The following is a 25,377-nucleotide window of genomic DNA, read 5'->3' as shown; positions in this document are numbered from 1 at the left end:
GCTAAATCCGACCTCATCCCGGTTCCAACGGCTGCCAGTTCCCCCTCTGGCATCACAGAAGCTCGAGGTTGATCTCAGTCAAACTCAAATCTTTGGGCCTTCAATCTGATACCAGGCCATATGGGTTCATTGCGGGTAAACCAATTGTTTTTTCATTTTTGAAATGTAATTTTATGGCTGTTCATGTTGTTTGAGGACAGATTTCTCTGGAACCAAACAGCCCAGTTTCACGGGACCAAAATCATTTGAAGCAGGGCCAGTGCAAGGCACCGGAGCGCCCCAGGCGAGTCGGGGTGGGGGCGCCCTGGTGCCGGGGGGGGGGGGGGGGGTGTGTACCTGTCCTGCGGCTGTGTATATAAAGCTTGCGGCGGCAACGGGGGGTCCCTGCAGTCAATAAGAAATAACGAGCGCTATCCACCCTGGCTACGCGGAAGCGCTTCTGTTGTGAAAACACTGGCCGCACGGCGCACGCTGATTGGCTGAATCTCAGCCAATCAGCGTGCGGCCAGTGTTTCCACAACAGAATCACTTCCGCGTAGCCAGGCGGATAGCGCTCGTTATTTCTTATTGACTGCAGGGACCCCCCGCTGCCGCTGCCGCCGCAAGCTTTATATACACAGCCGCAGGACAGGTACCCCCGTGGCAAGGGGGGGCGAAATGCCGCCCTCCAGTGGCCGGCGCCCTAGGCAAATGCCTAGATTTGCCTAGTGGTGGCGCCGGCCCTGATTTGAAGCCTACATGTAAATGGGTCAGTTGGTTCCGAAGATATAGCTGCTTGTTTAAAGGGGGGCGGGGTGGTTTTCTCTCCCCCTCACACCAGAAAATGCAGGGACTAGGCTGGTGTAAAAGGGGCCAGTCCGGGAATATCCCTGCATGATCCTGGGACCATATTCCCAGGTAAATCCCTGCATTTTCTAGTGTGCAAGGGGGTATTATTTCAAATAGCCAGGACATGCAGTGCTCTGAATACAGCTGGCCAGCCCCCTGCTCTCTGTCCGGCTGTCAATGGCTGTCATTTCTGCCCGGCGGCGGCTGTCCCCCAGTTACCGCGAGCATGTATTCCCCCTTGGCAATGAGCATGGAACCCCTGGCACTGAACATGGAACCCCTGGCAATGATCATGTAGGTAAGCAACACTTACGTAGCATAAATTTTAATAGGCATTATGGTGTTTGGCATAATACGTAATGGAGATTATGGTGTGTTTTAACATGTAATTGGCATTATGGTGTCAATTTTTAATGTGCGCCTTTGGTGCGCAATGCTCCATTTATGAAGCATATTGTGCATTATTGCTCAATCTGTTTGGTATAGTGCAGACATGTCCAAATTATGGCCCTCCAGCTGTTGTGAAAGTCCAGTCATGCATTGCCACATTTTTGCTATTAGGGAATGCTAAAACTATGTCAATGCATGCTGGGACGTGTAGTTTCACAACAGCTGGAGGGCCACTGTTTGGACATGCCTGGTATAGTGTGTATTTTGGCTACATCCATGTGGCACAATGTGAATTTTGCCTTAATCTGTGTGGCATAATGTGAATTGTGAATCAATCCATGTGCCATAGTGTGAATTTTGGCTCAATCGGTGTGAATTTTGGCTCATTCCAAGTGGCATAATGTGTAAGAGGCAAGTACAGTATAAGGGGGTTACTGTTGTGTTGCATGATTTGTATAACGGGTATATGGTGTGGTAAACTTAGGTGACCACATAGAAGGTGCTGAAATGTGGTCCATCAAGTTTCGGCTTTCAGTATTTTTTTTATGACTGCAGTGCCGCCTCACCCCGCAAGTATTTTAGGACATCAGCGTTCTGCGGGCACCCACCAATATATCTCCCTGCATTTTTCTTATGCCAGCCCCCTGCCTTTTCCAGGCATATATAATTAGTTGAAAGTATTTACACAAATAGAGACACACCCATGAACAGACTACCCAACCAGAGCACTGGTTACCCCCCCCCCCCCCCCCCCACATTATTAGGTGTGACAACCCCTATTATTGCGCATAATAGGCCCTTGATCATTTTACAGCTCCAGGCCCATTTAGACCTTTATCTGGCTCTGCCCCTGATCTAACCCATGTTGACCGTCCTACAACCTTCATGCATGTCGACCTAATGGTGTTGACCTAATGCTTGGATGGGTGGGAGTTTGAATTCCGCGCTGTTTGTTTTTTAAAAAGCTCTTATTGGGATTAGGTTACTAGAGATTTTGATTTATAAAAGCGCTATGGTCTAGGGCACTATAAATTGTGCAATGTGTTTTAAAGAACAGTAATAGAGATAGAAATTTAAGGAGAATTTTTTTTGGAGAGAAGTTAGAAATATTAGAAATGAGTGAACACCTGTAAAACAAACTTGTTAAATGTTTACGCTCCTTTTGGTGTCAGTGAAGAAAGTTCCGGTTCCTCTACTTTCCCTATCTTACCCTTACTGAGCGGGATTCCTCAGACTTGCTGTCTGCTCAAACAGATTAATTTCTGCCGCAAATGTGGTGGTGCTGGCGGGACGCGGTCTGGTGACGTCACCGCGTCATCGCGATGTCCGTAATGCGTGAGCAAGGGAGATGGGAAGGAGGTCTCGGTGTAGATGCCGGGAGTTTTCTGCCGCATCAGCACGTTTCGTACCTCAAGGGTACTTTTTCCAAGGATGTCATCCTTGAAAAAGTACCCTTGAGGTACCTTGATGTCATCCTTGAAAAAGTACCCTTGAGGTACGAAACGCGTTTGAGCTACAGAAAACTCCCGGCATCTATACCGAGACCTCCTTCCCATCTCCCTTGCTCACGCATTATGGACATTGCGATGACGCGGCGACGTCACCAGACCGCGCCCCACCAGCACTGCCACATTTGCGGCAGAAATTTATCTGTTTGAGCGGACAGCAAGGGTAAGATAGGGAAAGTAGAGAAACCAGGACTTTCTTTACTGACTCCAAAAGGAGGGTAAACATTTAACAAGTTTGTTTTACAGGTGTTCACTCATTTTTAATATTTCTAACTTTTCTCCAAAAAAAATTCTCCTTAAATTTCTATCTCTTTTACTTTTCTTTAAAACACATTGCACAATTTATAGTGCCCTAGACCATAGTGCTTTTATAAATCAAAATCTCTGGTGTCGACCTAATGCTTGTAGACCTAGTGACCGTATCCCGCCTGCTCCTGTATACAGTGTGTACATGGAACCTGATTCAGGGTGGCATGCAGTTTTGTGTAAGCCTCATCTAGTGAATTTTAGCAAACTGCGCAGCCGCCTTAGCAAACATACGCAGCTGAGAGTATGAACTGGCAATTCAGACTCCGTTTTGTCTCTTAAGACATCGAACACTGTAGGAATTTCTGGTGTCAAGTGGGCAGCAACTGAGTGTGTTGTGAATGTGTGCTAGTGATTATGGCTGCATCTGTGAGTGAAAGGCAGTGTGGGGGGGGGGGGGGGGGCACGATGTGCACTCATGTAGAGGTGTGTATAGTCGCTTTAGCGTTCCACAGCCTGTATTCTAAATGCTGCAACACACAGAGCTGTATACTAGTCAAAATCAGGGCCACATGAAGGACTCCAAAGAACTGTTAAATATGGCAGAGTGAAAATTAGGAAAACCTGGAAGTGATAATGAAAGCTAGCCCTTTACTCTAGTTTTCGAGCATTGCCCTGATGGTTGTTAACGCAGCTCTTATCTCAGCAAGAAGATTTTGATACATTGCCCAGAAAGAGCATCTGTTATTGATATGAATATTGGCCTTTGAAACTTATCTGGTTGATAAAGCTATAAATTATCCCATTACAAAGTAAACTGATAAACAAAAAACACATGGCCACTTTCTGCCATCAAATTATGTTTTCTATGACAGCCTCAGCCAAAGAGGACACCAGGGAAAGAGACAGATATAGAATAGAATAGTATCAACTTTATTGGCCATGTATGCTTGCGCACACTAGGATTTTTTTGTGGATTACAGTGCAGCATCAAGCAGGGATGAAAGGGGGGGGGAGACATTACGGGGGAAATTTACTAAAGGAAATTTGTAAAAAAATAGGTGTATTTGTATCCAGAAATACACTTATTTTTTACATTTACTTTGCCGAAACTACGGCAATTCTTATTCGTAATGATGTGCTATCAATACAAATACGAATTGCCGTATTTTCGGGATAGTAAATGTCAAAAATAAGTGAATTTCTGAATACAAATACACCAATTTTTTCAAATTTCCTTTAGTAAATTTCCCCCTACATATATTACATAAAGACATTACTTGCATTCTATTTCTAGCTACGACTATGGTGGTCAGGTCGCCAAGTAGGGACACTTTGTTTGGCTGTTGATATTGGGATTGCATTCGCTTTGGTTGGATTGTTCAGGTGATGGACGGCTAACGGAAAGAAGCTTCTTGCGGATCTTGCCATTTTGAAGGGGGTGGACCTGAACCGTCTTCCGGATATCTGATATTTGGTCCCATAATAGGAGTAACAATGTTAAAGAGTGAGGTAAAACATGATGGGCCAGATGCACTAAGCTTTATAAGTGATAAAATGGAGCGTGATAAACAGCCAGCCAATCAGCTCCTACCTGTCATGTCACAGACTGTCTTTGAAAAATGTCATACAGGAGCTGATTGGCTGGCTGTTTATCACTGTACATTTTATCACTTTTGAAGCTTAGTGCATCTGGCCCGATATACTGTATGCACACTATGTACACTGTATTATGTACACTGAAATAACATCCAACATCACAGATAGAAGTGTTCTATGTAGACACCTGCAGGTTCGATGTGGTACTGCAAGTGTCTAGGTAATAATAAGCACCTTTGTGACAAGAACTGCTTTCCAGCTCTACTCCATTGACTGGGATTATTTAATTAATGTACTATTTGAATCTTCCATTCAGAAATTCTCTTACATTAATGTGCATTGCAGAGAAACTGTCAACTGTTAACTATAAACTATCAAGTAACTGCTGTTATTGAAAGTAGAGTAACCAGGAAAGTACAGGCAGTTGAATTTTGTTGTGACCTAAACTGGGCTATTTAAATGCTCTCAGATATTATAGACCTAATTCTGAGATATACGTAATTCCAAATGTGGGTGCATCATGCAATTTTTACTGGACCTGTGCCAAGGCCTATGTATGCAGCATCGAGCATTTGCTAGAGATTATGGGCGAGATGTAATAGACATTTTTAGACTTTTGAGACTTTCAGTTAAAAAACACTTAAAATTCACCTGTTTTGTGTAATTCGCACATGTAATGCGATGCAGATTGCGGGGGAAAATTGCGCTTTTTGCCATGAAATTCACAAAGTTTGACCTGTCAGCTTTTTTTCACACTTTAATTCGCATCCAGATGTTTTTCCATTACCAAAGTATACAACGTTGGTCAACGTTAGCAAAAATCGCAAAACAAGTAGACTGGGTTCAGCCTGGCGAATTTGACTGACGAGTGAGATCTGTGCATGGTTCTGTCCAGAAAAATGTGTAAAAGTAAAAATAAAAACTATAAAACGGCGTGGGGGTTCCTCTCAGCATAACCAGTCCTGACTGATTGAAAAGGTCCTGGTTTCAGAAATTCAGGGGACAAAAAACATAGGTGATCCCCAGGGTTTCTAAAACCAGCAGCAGGCTTAAGGGCCGGTCCTGTTTCCCAAAATACTGGGGACAAAATGAGTAGTATTTTGGCAACCAGCACCCGGCCCAAACAGCCAGCAGGGTAATGCCACAGCCGGGGGAAACTTTTTATGTAAGTACTCCCGGCAAAATAATTAATCCCTGTGGTTGGTCAGTCCGGGCAGGGACCCTGTAGTTTAATAAAACACATAAGAAAAGTAAAGGTTGATTACATACTACAATCATACATACAAAATATTAATCTATTGGGTCCAACACTGGCCGGTCCCCTTCTCCAGTAGAAGTCCATATGGGGTACCTGTTGAAGGAAATTATACTCAACCGCCATCTCTGGTGGAGAACGGTCCGCTTGGTAGTCTGTACAGATCCCTGTGTTGACATTCTCAGCTCCTCCTCCAGACTGGAGGTTAGTCATGCCCACCAGCCAATCAGGAGAAGAGATTTCCCAAACTCAAACACAAGAGCATCCCTGATTGATATGTCTCCAGGGCCCTTATTCTGATCGGTGCGGCCGGAGCCGATTATGCGGCCAGGACCGTGCGTGCGAAACCCCGCCTTCCATACGGATCGCCAACTCCGTCCGTATGCGGTAAGAAGCTGTCCGAACGGACCGCACGTGTATTTTTCACGGAATACGCCTCCTCCATCTAAGGGAACCTCCCCCATCATTCGATGGTCGCAGACCATCGAATGCAGGACCGAGTGCTCCACCAGCACCCGCAACCTCAGACCACACGGACATTTTTCCGTGCAAAAGCAGAGATCTGGGCGGGCAGCTGACATCCGGCAATGTCATATGTCCGCCCCCTACACGTGCGTCACGGCCGCATTACCATACGTACGCCCAGCGTTTTCATGGGAACTCCCATGAAACGCGGGGCGTATGCATATGGTAATGAGCCCAAATAGCCCTTCACGCCCTTCTCCACCCCCTGTTCGGAGTGTTCACATATCATGCGGAATTTGGCCGTACGCCCCGCTCGCACATGCGCAGAGACGCCTCTGCACATGCGCAGACACAAAACATCGGCGGGCCGAACGCACGCGGATATATCCGCACCGATCAGAATAAGGGCCCAGGTACAGACAGACACAGGTATTAAAAACTACTTTAACCCCTTCCCGACATTTGACGTATATATACGTCATGGCCGGGATGTACTTCCCGACACATGACGTATATATACGTCATGACTTTAAACTGTCCCCGCGTCTATAGACGCGGGGACAGAGGGACGATGTCTGCTGTCCCTGACAGCAGACATGTCCCTGCATGCCCAGGGGGGGCTGCAATGCCGCCTCCCCGTCGGCGATCGCTGTGATTGGCTGTTCAGTGTGAACAGCCATTCACAGTGTTTTCCTGTGTTACCGGCGAATCAGACGCTCGGTAACACAGGTGTCAATCACCGCCGGGCGTCAGGGGGCATGAGGGGGTCATCGGTGACGACGACACCTCACCCCACCTGCCCCCAAGGCTGTGATTGGTCCGTGGGACCCACGGACCAATCACAGCCAAGGCGCGTGATTTAAACTAACGGTGACTGCACTGCAGACGCCATTCCGGTCTGGAATTGCGTGCAGAGCGGTCACCGTGCCAATCTGTCGTGATACATACCTGATCCTTGCCTGAAACTTACCTGATCACCGCTGATCACCGCTGGTAGCGTGCTGCCAGCAGCTGGATACTTCCTGGATCTTGTGACTTCTGTGTGTGCTGCTGCAGCAGTGTCATAGAGTCACAGATCGTGAGAGATAGGGACAGATAGTGACAGAGAGTGATAGAGAGTGATAGAGAGTGATAGAGAGTGCTATATTTTGTGTCTGCTGCACCCCCTTTTGTGCTGATCACTATATCTGAGGTGATCAGCAACTTTTTGGGGGTGCAGAGTTTTTTTTTTTATATATATACCTGTCAGTTGCAGCAAAGGTTGTGCTGCCTGTGCAACTGACTGCTGCCCCCCCCTGCTGCCCCCCCCTTTTGTGCTGATTGTGCTGATTAATTAACTGATCAGCAACTTTTTGGGGGTCCAGGGTTTTTTTTTTTTATATATATATACCTGTCAGTTGCACCAAAGGTTGTGCTGCGTGTGCAACTGACTGCTGCCCCCCCTGCTGCCCCCCCTTTTGTGCTGGTCAGTTTTAATTAATTAATCAGCAACTTTTTGGGGGTCCAGGTTTTTTTTTATATATATATATATACCCTGTCAGGTTGTGTGTCTGCTGCCCCTCACTGCTAATCAGTGGTGCATCACTGCATCACTGATCTGCAGTTTTTTTTTTTTTGGAGAGTGCAGTGGAGTTTTGTTTTTACACCCACGTTGCTTGTGTGGGTGTCCTGTGGCCGCTGAGCGCTGATCAGTGACGTACAATCACTGAACAGCATTTTTGGCACAGGGTTGATATCATTTTTTTTTTCTGCAGTTTTTTTAAATTGTTTTTTTTTTTGGAGAGTGCTGTGGAAATTTTTTTTAAATTGTTTTTACACCCACGTTGCTTTTGTGGGTGTCCTGTGAACGCTGATCAGTGACGTACAATCACTGAACAGCATTTTTGGCACAGGTTGATATCATTTTTTTTCTGCAGTTTTTTTTAAATTGTTTTTTTTTTGTTTTTACACCCACGTTGTTTTTGTGGGTGTCCTGTTGCCTTTGAGCGCTGTTCAGTGACGGACGTTACTGACCAACATCTGTGCTCAATTTTTGGCGCAGGACCTTTTTTTTTTTAACCCCTTCAATTTTTTTTTTTTTTTATTGGGATCAAATTCCTGTATAAAGTATTTTTTTTCTGCACTACATACACACTACACACTACATACCCCCGTGTTGAAATAAAGTTTGTACCCCCCCTACACTATACACGTGTTGAAACATTACACTTACAGAAACACAAAAATAAAAATGTCATCCCAAATGTCATCCCAAATGTCATCCCAAATGTCATCCCAGTCATCCAGAAGAATGTATTCAGCGGAGGAGGCATATGCCATGCTTGCCTCTGACTCTGACTCTGACACAGCCAGTGATGCAAGCGGGGAATTTGAAGGATTCGCCTTAAGCTCCTCTTCCTCCTCTGCTGATGAGGGACCCCCTCAAAGACGCCCCCGTAGAGCAGCTGAGACCCCCCCCCAAATGATTGATCCCGTATGGACCCCACCACCAGACAATTTTGAGCCCCAGGTTCCTGAGTTTTTGGCCATCCCAGGAATCCAATTTGATTCAGCAGGTCTCAGAGAAATTGACTTTTTCAAATTATTTTTCTCTGATGATTTTATAAATTTAATGGTGGACCAAAGTAATTTATATGCCCAGCAGTTTATTGCTCAAAACCCCACGTCATCATTTGCTAGGTGGACCCCTGTAGATGCAGTAGAGATGATGACGTTTTGGGGTCTGGTGTTACATATGGGCATAGTAAAAAAGCCAGAAATTAGGCAATATTGGAGTACAGATGTTCTGTACAGCACCCCATTTTACCGTATGGCCATGACTCGGACTCATTTTGAGATAATCCTTAAATTTTTACATTACACCGATAATACACTGTGCCCACCCAGAGATGATCCCACCTTTGACCGGCTATTCAAAGTCAGGCCGGTCATTGATCATTTCAGTGCCAAATTTGCAGAGATGTACATCCCTGAAAAATTTATTTGTATTGACGAGTCCCTTATACATTTTAAAGGAAGGGTTAAATTCCGCCAGTACCTTCCCAGTAAGAGGGCAAGGTATGGCATAAAAATGTATAAGCTGTGTGAAAGCACCTCAGGGTACACCCACAGGTTTAGGGTATATGAAGGGAAGGATTCAAGAATTGAACCGCCAGAATGCCCCCCCTCCCTCGTAGGTGTTAGTGGAAAAATTGTCTGGGATTTAGTGCACCCCTTCCTGGATAAAGGTTATCACCTCTATGTGGATAACTTTTACACTAGCATCCCCCTGTTTAAGGCCCTTGGTTCAAGAGGTACAGCAGCTTGCGGTACTGTGCGTAAGAACCAAAGAGGCCTCCCAAAAACGCACATTGCCCAAGTAATGAGAAGGGGTGAAAGCAGGGGAATATGCACCGAAAATATGTTGTTGGTCAAATATAAGGACAAGAGGGATGTCCTTATACTGACAACAATTCATGGAGACAGTACCACCTCCATCCCTGTACGAGGTACCAGTACCCACACCTCAAAACCTAATTGTATCCTAGATTACAATAGGTACATGGGCGGAGTGGATCTTTCAGATCAGGTACTGAAGCCGTACAGTGCCCTGCGGAAAACAAAAATCTGGTACAAGAAGCTGGCCGTGTATATCATCCAGATGGCACTGTATAACGCTTACGTGCTATTCCGTTCTACCAGCCAGAGGGGGACATTTATGCACTTTCAAGAGGAAGTCATAAAGGGCCTAATATTTGGGAACCAGCAGGCAGAGGGCCCCAGTACTTCTAGTACTGGCCCCCGTATTGTACCAGGGCAGCATTTTCCTAACGAAATCCCCTCCACTGCAAGAAAGGGCATGACACAAAAAAGGTGCAAAGTTTGCTATAAAAAGGGAATAAGAAAGGAAACTATTTTCCACTGTGAAACTTGCCCCGACAAACCCGGCCTATGTATAAAGGAGTGTTTTAAAATATACCACACATCTATGGATTATTAGGTTCATAATTTCACCGTGCTTCGGGGGTCTTGCTAATGCCACATAGCACCCACCATTCATTCCACCAGAATCTGAGCTGCAAAATCCAAAAATCACTCCTTCCCTTCTGAGTCCTGCCATGCACCCAACTGGTATTTTTTGGTCACATATGAGGCATTGCCATACTCGGGAGAAATTGGGGCACAGATTTTGGGGTGCTTTTTCTCCTTCATACCTTCTAAAAAATAAAAAATTTTGAGCCAGAACTGCATTTTTGTGTAAAAAAATTTAATTTTTCATTTTCACTGCCCAGTTGTATCAAAATTGGTGAAACCCCTGGGGGTTTGAAATGTACACTATACCCCTAGATGAATTCCCTGAGGGGTGTAGTTTGCAAAATGGGGTCACTTGTGGGGGGCTTCCACTGTATTGGTGCTTTGGGGGTCTTGCTAATGCGACATAGCACCCACCAACATTCCACCAGAATCTGTGCTGCAAAATCCAAAAATCACTCCTTCCCTTCTGAGTCCTGCCATGCACCCAAATGGTATTTTTTGGTCACATGTGAGGCATTGCCGTACTCGGGAGAAATTGGGGCACAGATTTTGGGGTGCTTTGTCTCCTTCATTCCTTGTGAAAATGAAAAATTTTGAGCCAGAACTGCATTTTTGTGTAAAAAATGTAATTTTTCATTTGCACAGCCCAGTTGTATCAAAATTGGTGAAACCCCTGGGGGTTTGAAATGTACACTATACCCCTAGATGAATTCCCTGAGGGGTGTAGTTTGCAAAATGGGGTCACTTGTGGGGGGGTTCCACTGTATTGGTGCTTGGGGGGTCTTGCTAATGCGACATAGCACCCACCAACATTCCACCAGAATCTGAGCTGCAAAATCCAAAAATCACTCCTTCCCTTCTGAGTCCTGCCATGCACCCAAATGGTATTTTTTGGTCACATGTGAGGCATTGCCGTACTCGGGAGAAATTGGGGCACCGATTTTGGGGTGCTTTGTCTCCTTCATTCCTTGTGAAAATGAAAAATTTTGAGCCAGAACTGCATTTCTGTGTAAAAAATGTAATTTTTCATTTGCACAGCCCAGTTGTATCAAAATTGGTGAAACCCCTGGGGGTTTGAAATGTACACTATACCCCTAGATGAATTCCCTGAGGGGTGTAGTTTGCAAAATGGGGTCACTTGTGGGGGGGTTCCACTGTATTGGTGCTTGGGGGGTCTTGCTAATGCGACATAGCACCCACCAACATTCCACCAGAATCTGAGCTGCAAAATCCAAAAATCACTCCTTCCCTTCTGAGTCCTGCCATGCACCCAAATGGTATTTTTTGGTCACATGTGAGGCATTGCCGTACTCGGTAGAAATTGGGGCACAGATTTTGGGGTGCTTTTTCTCCTTCATACCTTCTGAAAATGAAAAATTTTGAGCCAGAACTGCATTTTTGTGTAAAAAAATGTAATTTTTCATTTTCACTGCCCAGTTGTATCAAAATTGGTGAAACCCCTGGGGGTTTGAAATGTACACTATACCCCTAGATGAATTCCCTGAGGGGTGTAGTTTGCAAAATGGGGTCACTTGTGGGGGGGTTCCACTGTATTGGTGCTTGGGGGGTCTTGCTAATGCGACATAGCACCCACCAACATTCCACCAGAATCTGAGCTGCAAAATCCAAAAATCACTCCTTCCCTTCTGAGTCCTGCCATGCACCCAAATGGTATTTTTTGGTCACATGTGAGGCATTGCCGTACTCGGGAGAAATTGGGGCACAGATTTTGGGGTGCTTTGTCTCCTTCATTCCTTGTGAAAATGAAAAATTTTGAGCCAGAACTGCATTTTTGTGTAAAAAATTTAATTTTTCATTTTTACTGCCCAGTTGTACCACAATTGGTGAAACCCCTGGGGGTTTGAAATGTACACTATACCCCTAGATGAATTCCCTGAGGGGTGTAGTTTGCAAAATGGGGTCACTTGTGGGGGGGTTCCTAAATTTTAGCATCTTATGGTGCCTAGAAACCTACATGGTGCCTAAAAAATAATCTCATAAAAAGGAGGCTCCAAAATCAAGTAGGTGCTCCTTCTATTATGAAGCCTGTGGTTTGGTCAACGTGCACACTAGGGCCACATATAGGATATTTATGAAAACAAAAGAATTGGGGGAATCAAGTTTTAGTCACATTTCTCTAGTAAAATCTACTGTGTTCCTTAGAAAAATGTATTAAAATTGCAAATCTGCAAAAAAAATGAAATTTTGAAATATCACCTACACTTTGTTTTAATTCCTGTGAAACACCTAAAGGGTTAACAAACTTCCAAAATGCTGTTTTGAATACTGTGAGGGGTGCAGTTTTTGAAATGGCATCATTTATGGGGGTGTCTCACATACAAGTCCCTCAAAGTCACATCAGAACTGAACTGGTCCCTAAAAAAATCAGTGTTTGAAATTTTCTTGAAAATTTGAGAATTTGCTATTCATATTGTAAGCCTCCTAGTGTCCAAAAAAATTAAAAGGAAGTTGAAATAATGATGGAAACATAAAGTAGACATATGGTCTATGTTAGTTATTAACTATTTTGAGTGGTATGATTATTTGTCTCACAAGCAGAAAATTTAACATTTTGCAAATTGCTAAATTTTCCATTTTTTTACGACATTTTGGTATTTTTCACAAAAAAACACAGACTGTATCGACCCAAATTTACCACTAATTTGAAGTACAATGTGTCACGAGAAAACAATCTCAAAATCACTGGGATAAGTAAAAGCAAAAAAAAAGTTATCCCCACTTAAGTGATACATGTCAGATTTGAAAAAAAGGGCTCTGTCAGGAAGGCAAAAACTGGCTGTGTCAGGAAGGGGTTAAAGATGCAGGAAGGGTTATGCACTTACCAGCCCCCCTCGCATATATGTGGTCATCACTGCAGCCCTAGAACAGCAACTGTCCCTTTTGTTAATTATAGCCCACAGTCCTAGCCAATTTGATGCTCTAGGAAGGTTTTTGTTGGTACCACCTAACATTGCCATCAGTTCTATCTCTGACCCAGCACCTATCACCCTGCAGCACAGATCATAGCAGCAGACAGCAGACAGCAGCACCCATCACCTCTCACCAATTGCATTCCTCTTTTTGGTGTCCTGTGCTAGCAACAGCTTTGGTGCCCCCCCCCCCCCCACCCTCCAAAAAAAAAAAAAGATACTGCCCCTTATTTATATTTCATCACACAGTAATGTCTATTATTTACAGCCACCTCATGTTGCTCCGATTGTTGCTTTAGATATACCGTATTGCTCCTTATTCACATTATGATAACCCTGTATTGTTCTATATTTCCACATTAAGCCTCCCCATAGTTCTTTTGGCACCCCCCAATACAAATATATGTCACGCCCCTTTATAAATAAGTAATGCCCTTTTTCACATAAGTAATGCCTCTTTAATGCTTTACCCCTGCATCCTCTCAGCAACCGGCTCAGTGAGTGAGTGCGGGGCTAGTAGTTGCTCTCAGGAGGCTGGCAAGCTGGAATGGGCTGCTGCTTCGCTCTCTTCAATGGCTGCTCTCTTAATTCCAGGCATGACGTAATGCTATCATGTACGCCCCTGGTATTCTGGTAGAACTAGGGGGGGGAATTTATTAAAGCTTTTAAATATGATTAGAGGTCATGTTGCCCATAGAAACCAATCCAATTCTGTCCTATAATTAAGGCTGGCTCGGGCTATTGCACGTGTATCCTCATATTGGTAGGGCATACACACAGTAAAATATGAACTACTGTACAGATATATATATATATATATATATATATATAGGATAGCCTTCCCAGAGCAGAGAACTGTGTTCCTATTCGAGGAAGAACCAGCACAGGACAACAAGCGCTTCTTTATAAAGCTTTTATGAGCATCAGATTTTCAATAGACCAGTCCAGCAATCACGATGGGGTAACAGCAATAGACAGCATAGAGGACAATGTGTGTCCAACACCCTCGGGCAAAATAGGTCTTACTGTGAGTAGCAGCCCCCGTGGCTGGTGTCAGTACAGGTCCCTGACGGACCGTTTCGGCGCGGTATGCACCTTTCTCAAAGGGAAGTCTGATATATACATATATACTAGATAGCCATATCGGCAGAAAACAAAGTACATATTGCATGGTGTGTATACAGCTTGTGGTGCCAATGCACGCCCGTGCAGGTCAGTATCGCAAGATAGCCAAAATCATTCATAGCAAAGATGGCACAGTGTGTATGCACCTTAAGGCTCTCGGGAACCCTAGGCAAAACTTGAACCTATTGACCCCCCCAACCCCACACTGCCACCAATACCTACTTTCCACATCCACATCCTCAAGTGAAAGTGAGGAGGCGGCATCTTAGACATTCCACAGCCTTCACCTGCATTAAGTACAACAAGGATATCTTCCACATAGACATCCTTAATTGTGTGATAGGCAAACTCGGTGCCTAGGAAGCTGCCTAATGCTGTCAATTGGAAGAGCCAACCCTGTGTTTATGGACACGTCTATTCACAAGAGGCAGCAGGACAGTGAGCATGCCAGCAGCTCACAGAATGCTGGGCATGCCCCTACCCTGACAGGAAACAGGAGCTGTGGCTTGCAGTGCATCATTCTGCGATGCCACGCCACCTTTTGCCAGGTCATGCTTCATTTCAGGAGCGAGAAAGAGAATAGACTGGGACAAAGATAATGTTGAGAGATAAGTTGGGAGTCTGGTATGTTGCGCTCCTTAGCAACTTAGCACTGACGTCTGCACCTGCAGTCAAACAGTATTCTGCCGTCCAGGCCCACTGTTCACATTCACTTGGAGATACTGGATTACCACCTACAATGTGCATGTGCGGCTCAGACCCACCTGCACAGATCACATAATGAGAAGATCTGTAGTGCTGACAGTTGTGTGGCCATTCCCACATGAGCGTGCAGTGATGGTGCATGGCATAGTCCTTTTAACTTTGTTCATATAATCACTTTGTTCATATCTTCGTCCTATAGGTTTTAGGCTGTCTAGATACAGTTACCTACTTGTGCATTTTAAATGGTTGCAATTTGTATGTATTATTACTTTAACCTTTCAGATATTCACATACAAAATCCCCTTTCAGTTTTATATTAATGTATGAAATAATAAACAAGTCAAACAAGCATTAATGATGGTATTGCGTCGTTTAGTGCTTCAATTCAGTTCACTGTTAAGTAGGGGAATGTCAGTGTTCGCAACTTTAACCAGGTGTTTAGCCGTGAGAACTGCCATTCTATGTCTAAAGTGCTGATTGCACCATGCCAAGGGCCAACAGCGGCATCGCAGCATTGGGTGTGGTATAACACACCAACAGTAGGGATTATGACAGTCATTAGCTCGACGTTGGAATCCCGACTGCTGAGACTCAGACAGTGGGGCTCCCTGCACTCGCCAAGCTGCAGGCACAGTGGCTCGCTACGCTCACCACCTATTTTATTCTCCCTCTATGGGGGTCGTTGACCCCCACGAGGGAGAATAGCCGCCTGTCAGGGTTTTAATAGTCGGAATTCCAATGTCGGTGTAATGACTATCAGAATCCCGACTGCCGGTCAGTCATCCGGCACCCGCAGCAGTAGTTTAGCAAGTTTTCCACTCACAGCCTAGTATTAGAATAAATCCTTCTGTTCAGCTAATTGAATAGCTCTGGGAGCTCTTCCCAGTGCTGATATGAATTGACTCCATAGTACCTTGATGGCTAACCTTAACACACCAGATGTTGTTGAACTACACAGGTAACATGTTTCAAAAGGGGCAGACTAGATGGGCCAAGTGGTTCTTATCTGCCGTCAAATTCTATGTTTCTATATGTTTCTATGTTACACATTGCAGCATGCTCTGCTTCAGTTTTGCTATTTGGCCATGTTAAATCTAATGCAGAGCATGCTGGGATGTCAAGGATGGAGTGTCAAAGGTTAGCCATCAAGGCCAGAGTATGTGGAAATGAACCATGAACTTCCTAATTGGCGGCATTCATATGTGTGTTCCTCATTAGAATGTAAGCTCTTGTGAGCAGGGCCCATCTTCTCATGTTTGTTATGTAATTATACATTTTGCAGGTTCCAAATTTTTGTCTGAATCTTTAAATATTGTTCACTGTAAACCCATGTAATTCTGTATTTTGTTTGGCTATATACGCCAATGCAGAATTCTTGTAAAAAGAAACAAAAGATAATAAAAAAATAAGCAGCAAGGGAGGGGAAAACTGTCTGTGATTGGTGGAGGGGCAAAGGCTTGTCCTGACTGATAGAAAGAACACAACATATATATATATATATATATATATATATATATATATACATATATACACACAAACTATAACTATAGCCTCAATATAACATGCAGGTTACCTGGCATGAGGAAGCAGCCAGGTCCCATACAACTCTGCTTACTTCTTTTTTTGCTGAAAGTGTGTTCACTACGCAATGCTACTAGGGCACATTGAGAGACTATACTGATTCATTTACTATATGACACTTGTGTATTGTGTGTGACTGTCTGTAAACTGAACACGACAGAACTTGTATTGGGTGCTACAATAAGCGTCAACCCTAAAGAAGAATCACTATATTTCCGAAATTCCGTACCACAAAATGAAAATAACAGTGGGTAGATATAAATTATAGCACTAGAACATTCATGTGAATATAAAAAGACAATGTCATGTCCAAAAATAAGGGACCAGAAACTTCCCTTATCTAGAGGGTTCTTTCTTCACACTGGCTTTTTTTTTATGTAGACCTTATGGTTTCCCCATGAAAGATAAGCTCATGCAGCCAACTATATATAGTATTTATTTGTATAATATATAATCTCTTCATGCATCCTCCAAAGGAGCAAATAATTCCCCTACGCTAGATGATTCTCATGATACTTAGCGCGCCAAGAGAGTCTGTTTGTTGTGACTGCTGCAAAGATGAGAGAACGCACATCTGTATGATAGGGATTAAGGTGGTCCAGGAGAGGTGGTGGAACTCATGTGAGTATCAAGTGAGGTGGGCTGCAGGTGGAAGAGAACCATGGAGCCACCAGGGACTTAGGAAGGGGGATATTGGATGTGGCTGCATTATCTATTGACGTGGGTGGTGTTTTTCTGTTGGAATTATTGTGTAGGCCCAATGAGGAGGTACAATTTGTTTAATCTACCATTACAGGTGGTGGAACTCAATTCCACCTTGTCCCCCCCCCCCCCCCCCCCCACTGTATAAGGGTAAGTACTATAGCACATGTCCTGTTTATTGTACAAACTAACTTGACATTATAATATTTGTACATACAGTATACTCAACAAAACCTCTGTTTATATATACAGACAAATGTATTTGAAATGTATACATATATATACCTTGTGATTTCAGGAGCCTTTCTCCTTCCGTATGTGATTATGGCTGTGTTTGGTGGGATTCCTCTGTTTTATATGGAGTTGGCCTTGGGTCAGTATCATAGAAATGGTTGTATTTCTATATGGAGGAAAATATGTCCCTTATTTAAAGGTAAGTTGCAATATTATTTCTGAAAATATAAACATTTTTAGACGATTAAATAACTAAAAAATTCATCATGTTCACACATTTACTCTGTGATAATCCTTATTCTGTACAACCAGAAAAAGTAAAAATAGAAGTATATAATTATGTTTTCCTTAGATAACCCCAAAAAATAACTAAAAAATGGCAACCAAATAATGTCATTGCAAGAGTTTGTACCACCTCCATTGGCAATGCATTCCCTTACGGGTGTAGTATATGGTCCCGACAGTCGGGATCCCGACAGTCATTAGCCCGACGTCGGGATCCCGACTGGCCGGACTCAGACAGCGGGGCGAGCACAACAAAGCCCCTTGCGGGCACGGTGGTTTGCTAGGCTCGCCACCTATTCTATTCTCCCTCGTTGTGAGCGGAGCTGGCATTTTTAACGGATATTTTGAGGATCTCTCACAGCAAAGTTGACACTGAAAGAGTTAATAATAAAAAAGTTTTCTTGGCAATTTTCACACCTGTTTTGACAAATTACCTTGGCACTCAAAGGCTTAAGATTGTAACATTTCATCTCCAGCAGATAAATCACCAATATATTTCAGTATAACAGAAAGCCTGGTTGTTCATCCCTTTACGTCGCAGTATATGTACTTTGGCCAACCAGCAGGAACAGCCTCTGTGGAACTAGGGGTGAAATTTAATTGGATGAGAGATTCGGAAAGTGCGAGACTTGGTAAGAAATCTCCAGTTTTATTTTTAAGTGGCAAAATCAAACTGGTTTTGCAGTGTAAATGATTGCCGCTTAAAAAACCCTGTAGATTTCTTACCAAATCTCTCACTTTCTGATTATCTCATCCTATTAAATGTCCCCCTAGGTTTTTTTGGGAATAGTGCTTACTCATATGTTGAGTAATTATATACTTTAGTAGTTGTGAAACAGGCTTCCACTGTATCAAACCAATAAAATGCTCTGTTGGGGGAACAGAGCTTTTCACACTTTGATAAATCTCTTAGGCCCTTATTCTGATCGGTGCGGATATATCCGCGTGCGTTCGGGCCGCCGATGTTTTGTGTCTGCGCATGTGCAGAGGCGTCTCTGCGCATGTGCGAGCGGGGCGTACGGCCAAATCCCGCATGATATGTGAACACTCCGAACAGGGGGTGGAGAGGGGCGTGAAGGGCTATTTGGGCTCATTACCATATGCATACGCCCCGCGTTTCATGGGAGTTCCCATGAAAACGCTGGGCGTACGTATGGTAATGCGGCCGTGACGCACGTGTAGGGGGCGGACATATGACATCGCCGGATGTCAGCTGCCCGCCCAGATCCCTGCTTTTGCACGGAAAAATGTCCGTGTGGTCTGAGGTTGCGGGTGCTGGTGGAGCACACGGTCCTGCATTCGATGGTCTGCGACCATCGAATGATGGGGGAGGTTCCCTTAGATGGAGGAGGCGTATTCCGTGAAAAATACACGTGCGGTCCGTTCGGACAGCTTCTTACCGCATACGGACGGAGTTGGCGATCCGTATGGAAGGCGGGGTTTCGCACGCACGGTCCTGGCCGCATAATCGGCTCCGACCGCACCGATCAGAATAAGGGCCTTAATCTCTACATTAAAATAAGCCATCATTCAATTTCAATATTTTTTTCTGTTTCCTCCACAGGAATTGGCTTTGCGATCTGTATTATAGCACTTTATATAGCATCTTATTACAACACCATTATGGCCTGGGCACTCTACTACCTCATATTCTCATTCCGGGCTGAGTTGCCCTGGACCAGCTGTGAAAATGAGTGGAACACAGACAACTGTACCAATTATTTCCACAACAGTAGTGTAAAGTGGGTCAATAGCTCTATCTCACCAGCAGAGGAGTTTTACACGTAAGTGCATGTAAGTGTGGTGAAGAATAAGGGACTATGAGGGTGTATTTGGCAGAAATTATCTATATTTTTAAAGCTGCCTCATTCCACATTCACAAATGTCTCCGGTAGAATTTAACCTTAAATGTTGCATGTGACGCAGAATGTAATCATTTTGTTTGGATCTTTTCTTATATGTTCTGCTTGGTATAAGTTCCCAATGTTAATATGTATGTCAGGTTGACTTTTAGGACCTTATTCTGGTTTGTTCGAATGGTCATGTGCATTCACACGGGAGACGATGTTTTCACACGGGAGACACATTTCTGGGTCGCATTTCTGTTCGCTGGGTGCATGCACCCATCCTTGCGAACAGAGGGCGTTGGGGGTGCATGGGGCAGCGGGCGGACATTAGCATATGGATACGCCCAGTGTTTCATGGGCATTCTCATGCTAATGGGCCGATGACGTGGGTGCGTGAATTCGCATCCGAGCGAATCAACCAGTATACCCCCCCTGAACATGTCAACATTCAAAATGACATAATGTCAACATTATGAATGTTGAGAAACACGATGTTGACATCCTATTTTCACAATTGTTATGGTTACAATTAAGGAGTCCATACACGCTCCGTTGTGTACGGCTCCGTTCTGTACTATGCGATGCGCGCTCCCACGCATCACATAGTACGGTACAAAAAGTATGTGCTGCACATACTTTTTGTACTAGCTACACATCGTATTGGATCGCAGTGCATGCACAATGCATGCACAAGGCATGCGATCCGATACGATGTGTACTTTAAAAGTACAGAACGGAGCCTCAAAACGGAGCATGTATGGGCTCCTTTAGGCTGTAGTTTAAAGGTAAATTAAGTCCCCCTATAAAAAAAAAAACACATGGTTGACATACCAAATGTTGAAACACTGTGAATGTTGACAGCTGACATGTCAACATCCCATTCTGTATGTCAACTTTTTAAACCACACGCGTTCTGCTTCATGACACAAAATGTGAAAGGCAGAATGCCCCTTATACCCCTTTCACACTGCAGCTCTTAACTGGTATATTGCCGATTTATTTAGCCTTTAAAAACGGTTAGAGCTGAAGTGTGAAAGTGCCAGTCTGCATTTACCGGTTCCAAATAACCGGTACTTACAAACGGGTAAAAAGAGTTCTACACGGTTCAGAGATGGTTTTTTATGCAATGTGAACGGCTCTGAACCGGTATATAGGACTCAGGAAGTAGTGAGCACTGAGCTGGCTATCAGCGCAGTGAATATTTAATGAGCGGGAGTGGCTAATTAGAGGCTCCCGCTCATTTTATGCACTGCGCTGTCTTATATCTACTGTCTGTCCTACTTTCACACTGCAAACCTGCTTAAGACCTGGTATTAATGTGCGGTGTGAAAGGGGTTTAAAACGGTAATATACCGTTTTAAATACCGTTTCAAAATACTGGGTCTTAAACGATTAGGCAATGTGAAAGCAGTATAACGGGCACTAACTGCAGCTGTGACATGACTTTGCATCTAGACTATAGAGACTCAGAGGAAAGAGAAGAGTTTAGTAAAAGGGAACAGAAGAAAATCATGAAGTGCGGGTGGAAAGGAAAGAGTAAAGCTATCAAAAGAAATTAGAACTAAAGAGTAAACATTTAGAGTAAAATATACAGAGATATAGATAGAGATAGAGAAACATCAACATCACCCTGTCCATGTGATTGTACAGTTATAGAACACAGAAAGGGGCATATATGTTAATTATTGGGCTCTAGACCGACAATTATAGTGTCTTAAAGCCACTATATGTAGAAGACATTAGAGGTTGCACAAATTATAAATAAAATGAGTGTGGTATGGCGGTCCGACAGGGGGGATCCCGACATTCAGTATCCCGACGTCGGAATCCCGACTGCCGGTGCTCCGAAAGGGGGGGCGATCTTTGCAGGCTTGCTTCAGTCGCCACAGGTTCTATTCTCCCTCTATGGGGGTTGTGGACTTCCACAAAGGAGAATAGCCCCTGTGGGTTGGGATACTGACTATCCAGATCCCCCCTGTGAGGCAGTCATCCTGCACCCATAAAAAACACACCTAGGGACGCTGTCATATGAATCAAAGCGTATTTAATTTGGACCTATGTTGCTGTTGGAGCTTGCTCTGAGAGTGGATCTGTTTTTCTTTATTGAAAATCAGTAAAAAATAATTGAAAAAAAATGTATTAACCCTTACACTGCGATTTGGAAAAGAGAATCCAGTCTTTTTACATCAACAACTTACCAAACCTCCTGCCAATAATTTGGTGGTAATGAATTACCTACAACTACCAGGGACCCAGAGTGCCCACAGAGGGACAGAGTGACGGGATTTCAACTGCATCCCGTTTATGAATAACATTGAATCTTAATAGCAGAACTCGCATGCATTAGATTGGTAAAACTGTGCATCCTCATTTGGATTATGATTTTTTTTTTTATTTTAGATTTGCATTGTCTTTTGCATGTTTAATAAATATGGAAATCCTAGTTACAGAAGTCTGTAGTTTGACAGTATAAGGATAAATACACTATTCGTCTTGTACTATACTTCTGCTCTCATTTCCAAGTTAATATAATTTATATAATCTTGCCACTCTGTTATTCAATTGATCATTGACCCTGAAAAGTTAAAAGATAAACAAGATTTCTCATAATTCTGTTGTTTTGTTTGAAAACGTACAACTTTTTTATAGCTAAAATTAAATAATAGAATATTATTATTTTTTAAATCTATTTAAAAAATGGTGCCATCAAATTGCTGGATGTTGAGATTGAGAAGAGGCTTTGTTATCTGTAAAAATGTAATTGACAAACGAACAGAGGGCAATGATTCTGTTGCACTTGATATTTTAACTGGTGGTTGGAGCTGCACTGCATCCTCAAAGTGCCGCACCAAGTCTTATACCCCTTTCACACCGCATTTGTTAAACGGTATATTGCAGTTTTTTCCCATTTCAAAATGTTTAAGGCTGCAGTGGGAAAGCGCCAGAGTTGATTTACCGGTTAAAGATAACCGGTATTTCAAAACATTTCAAAAGCAGAGTCCTACACGTTTCAGAGCCGTGTTTTATGCAGTGAGAATGGCTCTGAAACAGTATTTAGTAAAAACAACAGATTACAGACCTGTGATAGGCTGTCCCCTGCATTCTGCCTTGAAACGTGTTCAGGGGATTAAACGGGTTGACTGATGTGAACGGTACTTAAACGGTATTTAAAACGGTAATCTACTGCAATGTGAAGGCTCAGACCCGTTTTAAATACCGTTTAAAAATACAGGTTTTTTAAACTTTTTCGCAGTGTGAAAGCGGTATAAGTGAGCCTGATTTAGGACAACAGGTCATGGCAGAGTGCCATTTCCGAGAGATTTTACATTCTGCAATTGATTGGCAGTAATTACTGTTTCTCAAAGTAGCAACAGTACCACAGACAAATTGCTAGCATGATTACAGTGATACTGATAATTTTGCCTATTGTAATAATACCATTAGTAATTGTCATTAGTGCCTGTTGTTGAGCCAAAAATTAGTGTTCTGGGTATGGAACAAAAGGCTTTAATAGATGTGAGGTTTGGGGCTGACTGAGTAGGGAGAAAAACAAATATGCACCTAGACATACCATGATGCATTATAATGGGGGTAGGTAAAAATTTATTTATTTAGATTTGACTTTGGACACGCATCTCCCAAATCTTTTTTTCTGCCGAATTCAAATGACCCCACATACTGTGCAAAATGGTTTTACCAAGGTGCGAAGTAACTTGCTGTTTGTTGCTTTGCTCCCAACCTTTCCAAGGTACGAGTCTGTAACTAGTGCAGTTGCATCTGTGTCTAGCAATACACCCATCAGTGAAAGAATCATGAAGTTATGGGTACATGTATTTTTGAGGATCATCTTGTTGATCATGTCACTAAGCCTAGCCAAATAAATACTTTCTGCTTGCGATAGATCAGGGAGAAATTGGAGGACAATAGATATTTGCAAAGGATGCAACAGCCTTGTTCAACAGAAAATCCAGTCCTGAAACCTTTTCTTTATTAGACCATGCTCTACGATAAGTTCCCAACTCACTGTTCTTTCCATTACAGACTGGTAGTAAGCAGTCCCTAATGGTGAACCTGCTACACAGACACCACAATGGAGAACATCACACATACATGTGCATATTCAGTTTTTAGAGGCTGCTCTCGATGGAGGAGAGATGATCTGCACCATATTGTTCACATCAGTTGCATTGTGTATATGAGCTCCAGAATGTCTAAACTATTCATTTAGACCTTAATAAATTTTTAAACCGAAACCTAAGACTGTATAGATTTATAATCTCTCTCCTGTTTTTTAGTCGACTTGTGCTCCAAATACACAAATCCAAAGGTCTCCAGGAACTCGGAGGGATCAGTTGGCAGCTTTGTCTCTGTCTGTTACTTATCTTCACTGTGGTATACTTCAGCATATGGAAAGGGGTCAAAACATCTGGAAAGGTTAGTCAAATATTGTAAAGATGCCCACATATTTGAGGACTTCTCTAACTAAAATCGCCCATACACTATTGCGATTCACATGTGATTTGGTCTTATATAAGTGATGTTTGCATCTTGGGCAGAATTTCATCATTTTCTGCCGATGGTTAACATAACTTTGTGATGTTTTCAGACAAGTTTGTTTAAATATTCAGTGCTAGTGTAGCCTCAACTGTCCCTATAAGTAAAAACAATATAATAGTACTCACTGATTTATGCATAAATATTTATATATAGATTTCACTCAACTTCTTAAGGAATTAGGCTAGTTAGAGTTGGTCATTTACAGTCAGGTCCATAAATATTGGGGCATCGACACAGTTCTTATATTTTGGGCTTTATACACCACCACAATGGATTTGAAATGAACCATATAAGATGTGCTTTAACTGCAGACTTTCAGCTTTAATTTTAGGGTATTTACATCCAAATCAGGTGAATGGTGCCGGAATTACAACAGTTTCTATATGTGCCTCCCACTTTTTATGGGACCAAAAGTAATGGGACAATCAACTCAAAAGCTCTTTCATGGACAGGTGTGGGCTATTACCTCATTATTTCATCATCAATTAAGCAGGTAAAATATCTGGAGTTGATTGCAGGTGTGACATTTGCATTTGGAATCTAATGGATCAATATGAGATTCAAAGAGCTGTCGCTATCAGTGAAGCAAGCCATCATTAGGCTGAAAAATCAAAACAAACCAATCAGAGAGATAGAAAGGAGATAGGTGTATATGGGTTAAGTCAATAATCAAGAGACTTCACAAGAGTGAATATAGAAGTTCACCACAAGATGTAAACCATCAAAACAGGAAAACCAGATTAGAGTTTGCCAAACTTCTAAAAAAGCCTTTACAGTTCTGGAACAATATCCTATGGACAGATGAGACAAATATCAACTTGTACCAGAGTAATGGGAAGAGAAGAGTATGGAGAAGGAAAGGAACTGCTCATGATCAAAACATACCACCTCATCAGTGAAACATGGTGGTGGTAGTGTCAAGGTGTGGGCATGTATAACTGCCAATGGAACTGGTTCCCTTGAAGGCTTGCCTGGCATCATCATCTGAAGCAAGTCGACTAAAGCAAGCAATGAGTTAGAACTGGAATGAAGTTTTCAAACCATCTCTCATCTCCTCTGTACAGGTACATGAATGCCATTTTACAAAACCTGATGCTTTTCATTTA

The 25,377-nt window shown here is 43.1% G+C and overlaps 1 protein-coding gene across 2 annotated transcripts in view; it reads left to right on the top strand.

Annotated features, from left to right (window-relative positions):
• The window catches only part of SLC6A4 (solute carrier family 6 member 4), a 142,389-nt gene that overhangs the window by 66,235 nt on the left and 50,777 nt on the right, over positions 1–25,377 (top strand). For both annotated transcript variants that reach the window (XM_083172306.1, XM_083172305.1), the window contains exons 3-5: positions 17,647–17,781; positions 19,432–19,651; positions 24,010–24,148. In XM_083172306.1, coding sequence (XP_083028432.1) covers positions 17,647–17,781; positions 19,432–19,651; positions 24,010–24,148 — 494 coding nt within the window. The remainder of the gene's footprint in view (positions 1–17,646; positions 17,782–19,431; positions 19,652–24,009; positions 24,149–25,377) is intronic.

This window comes from Crinia signifera, chromosome 2, assembly GCF_055691185.1.
Source record: "Crinia signifera chromosome 2, ASM5569118v1, whole genome shotgun sequence".
NCBI classification, from domain to species: domain Eukaryota; kingdom Metazoa; phylum Chordata; class Amphibia; order Anura; family Myobatrachidae; genus Crinia; species Crinia signifera.
This window is presented reverse-complemented; position numbering and strand designations above follow the sequence as displayed.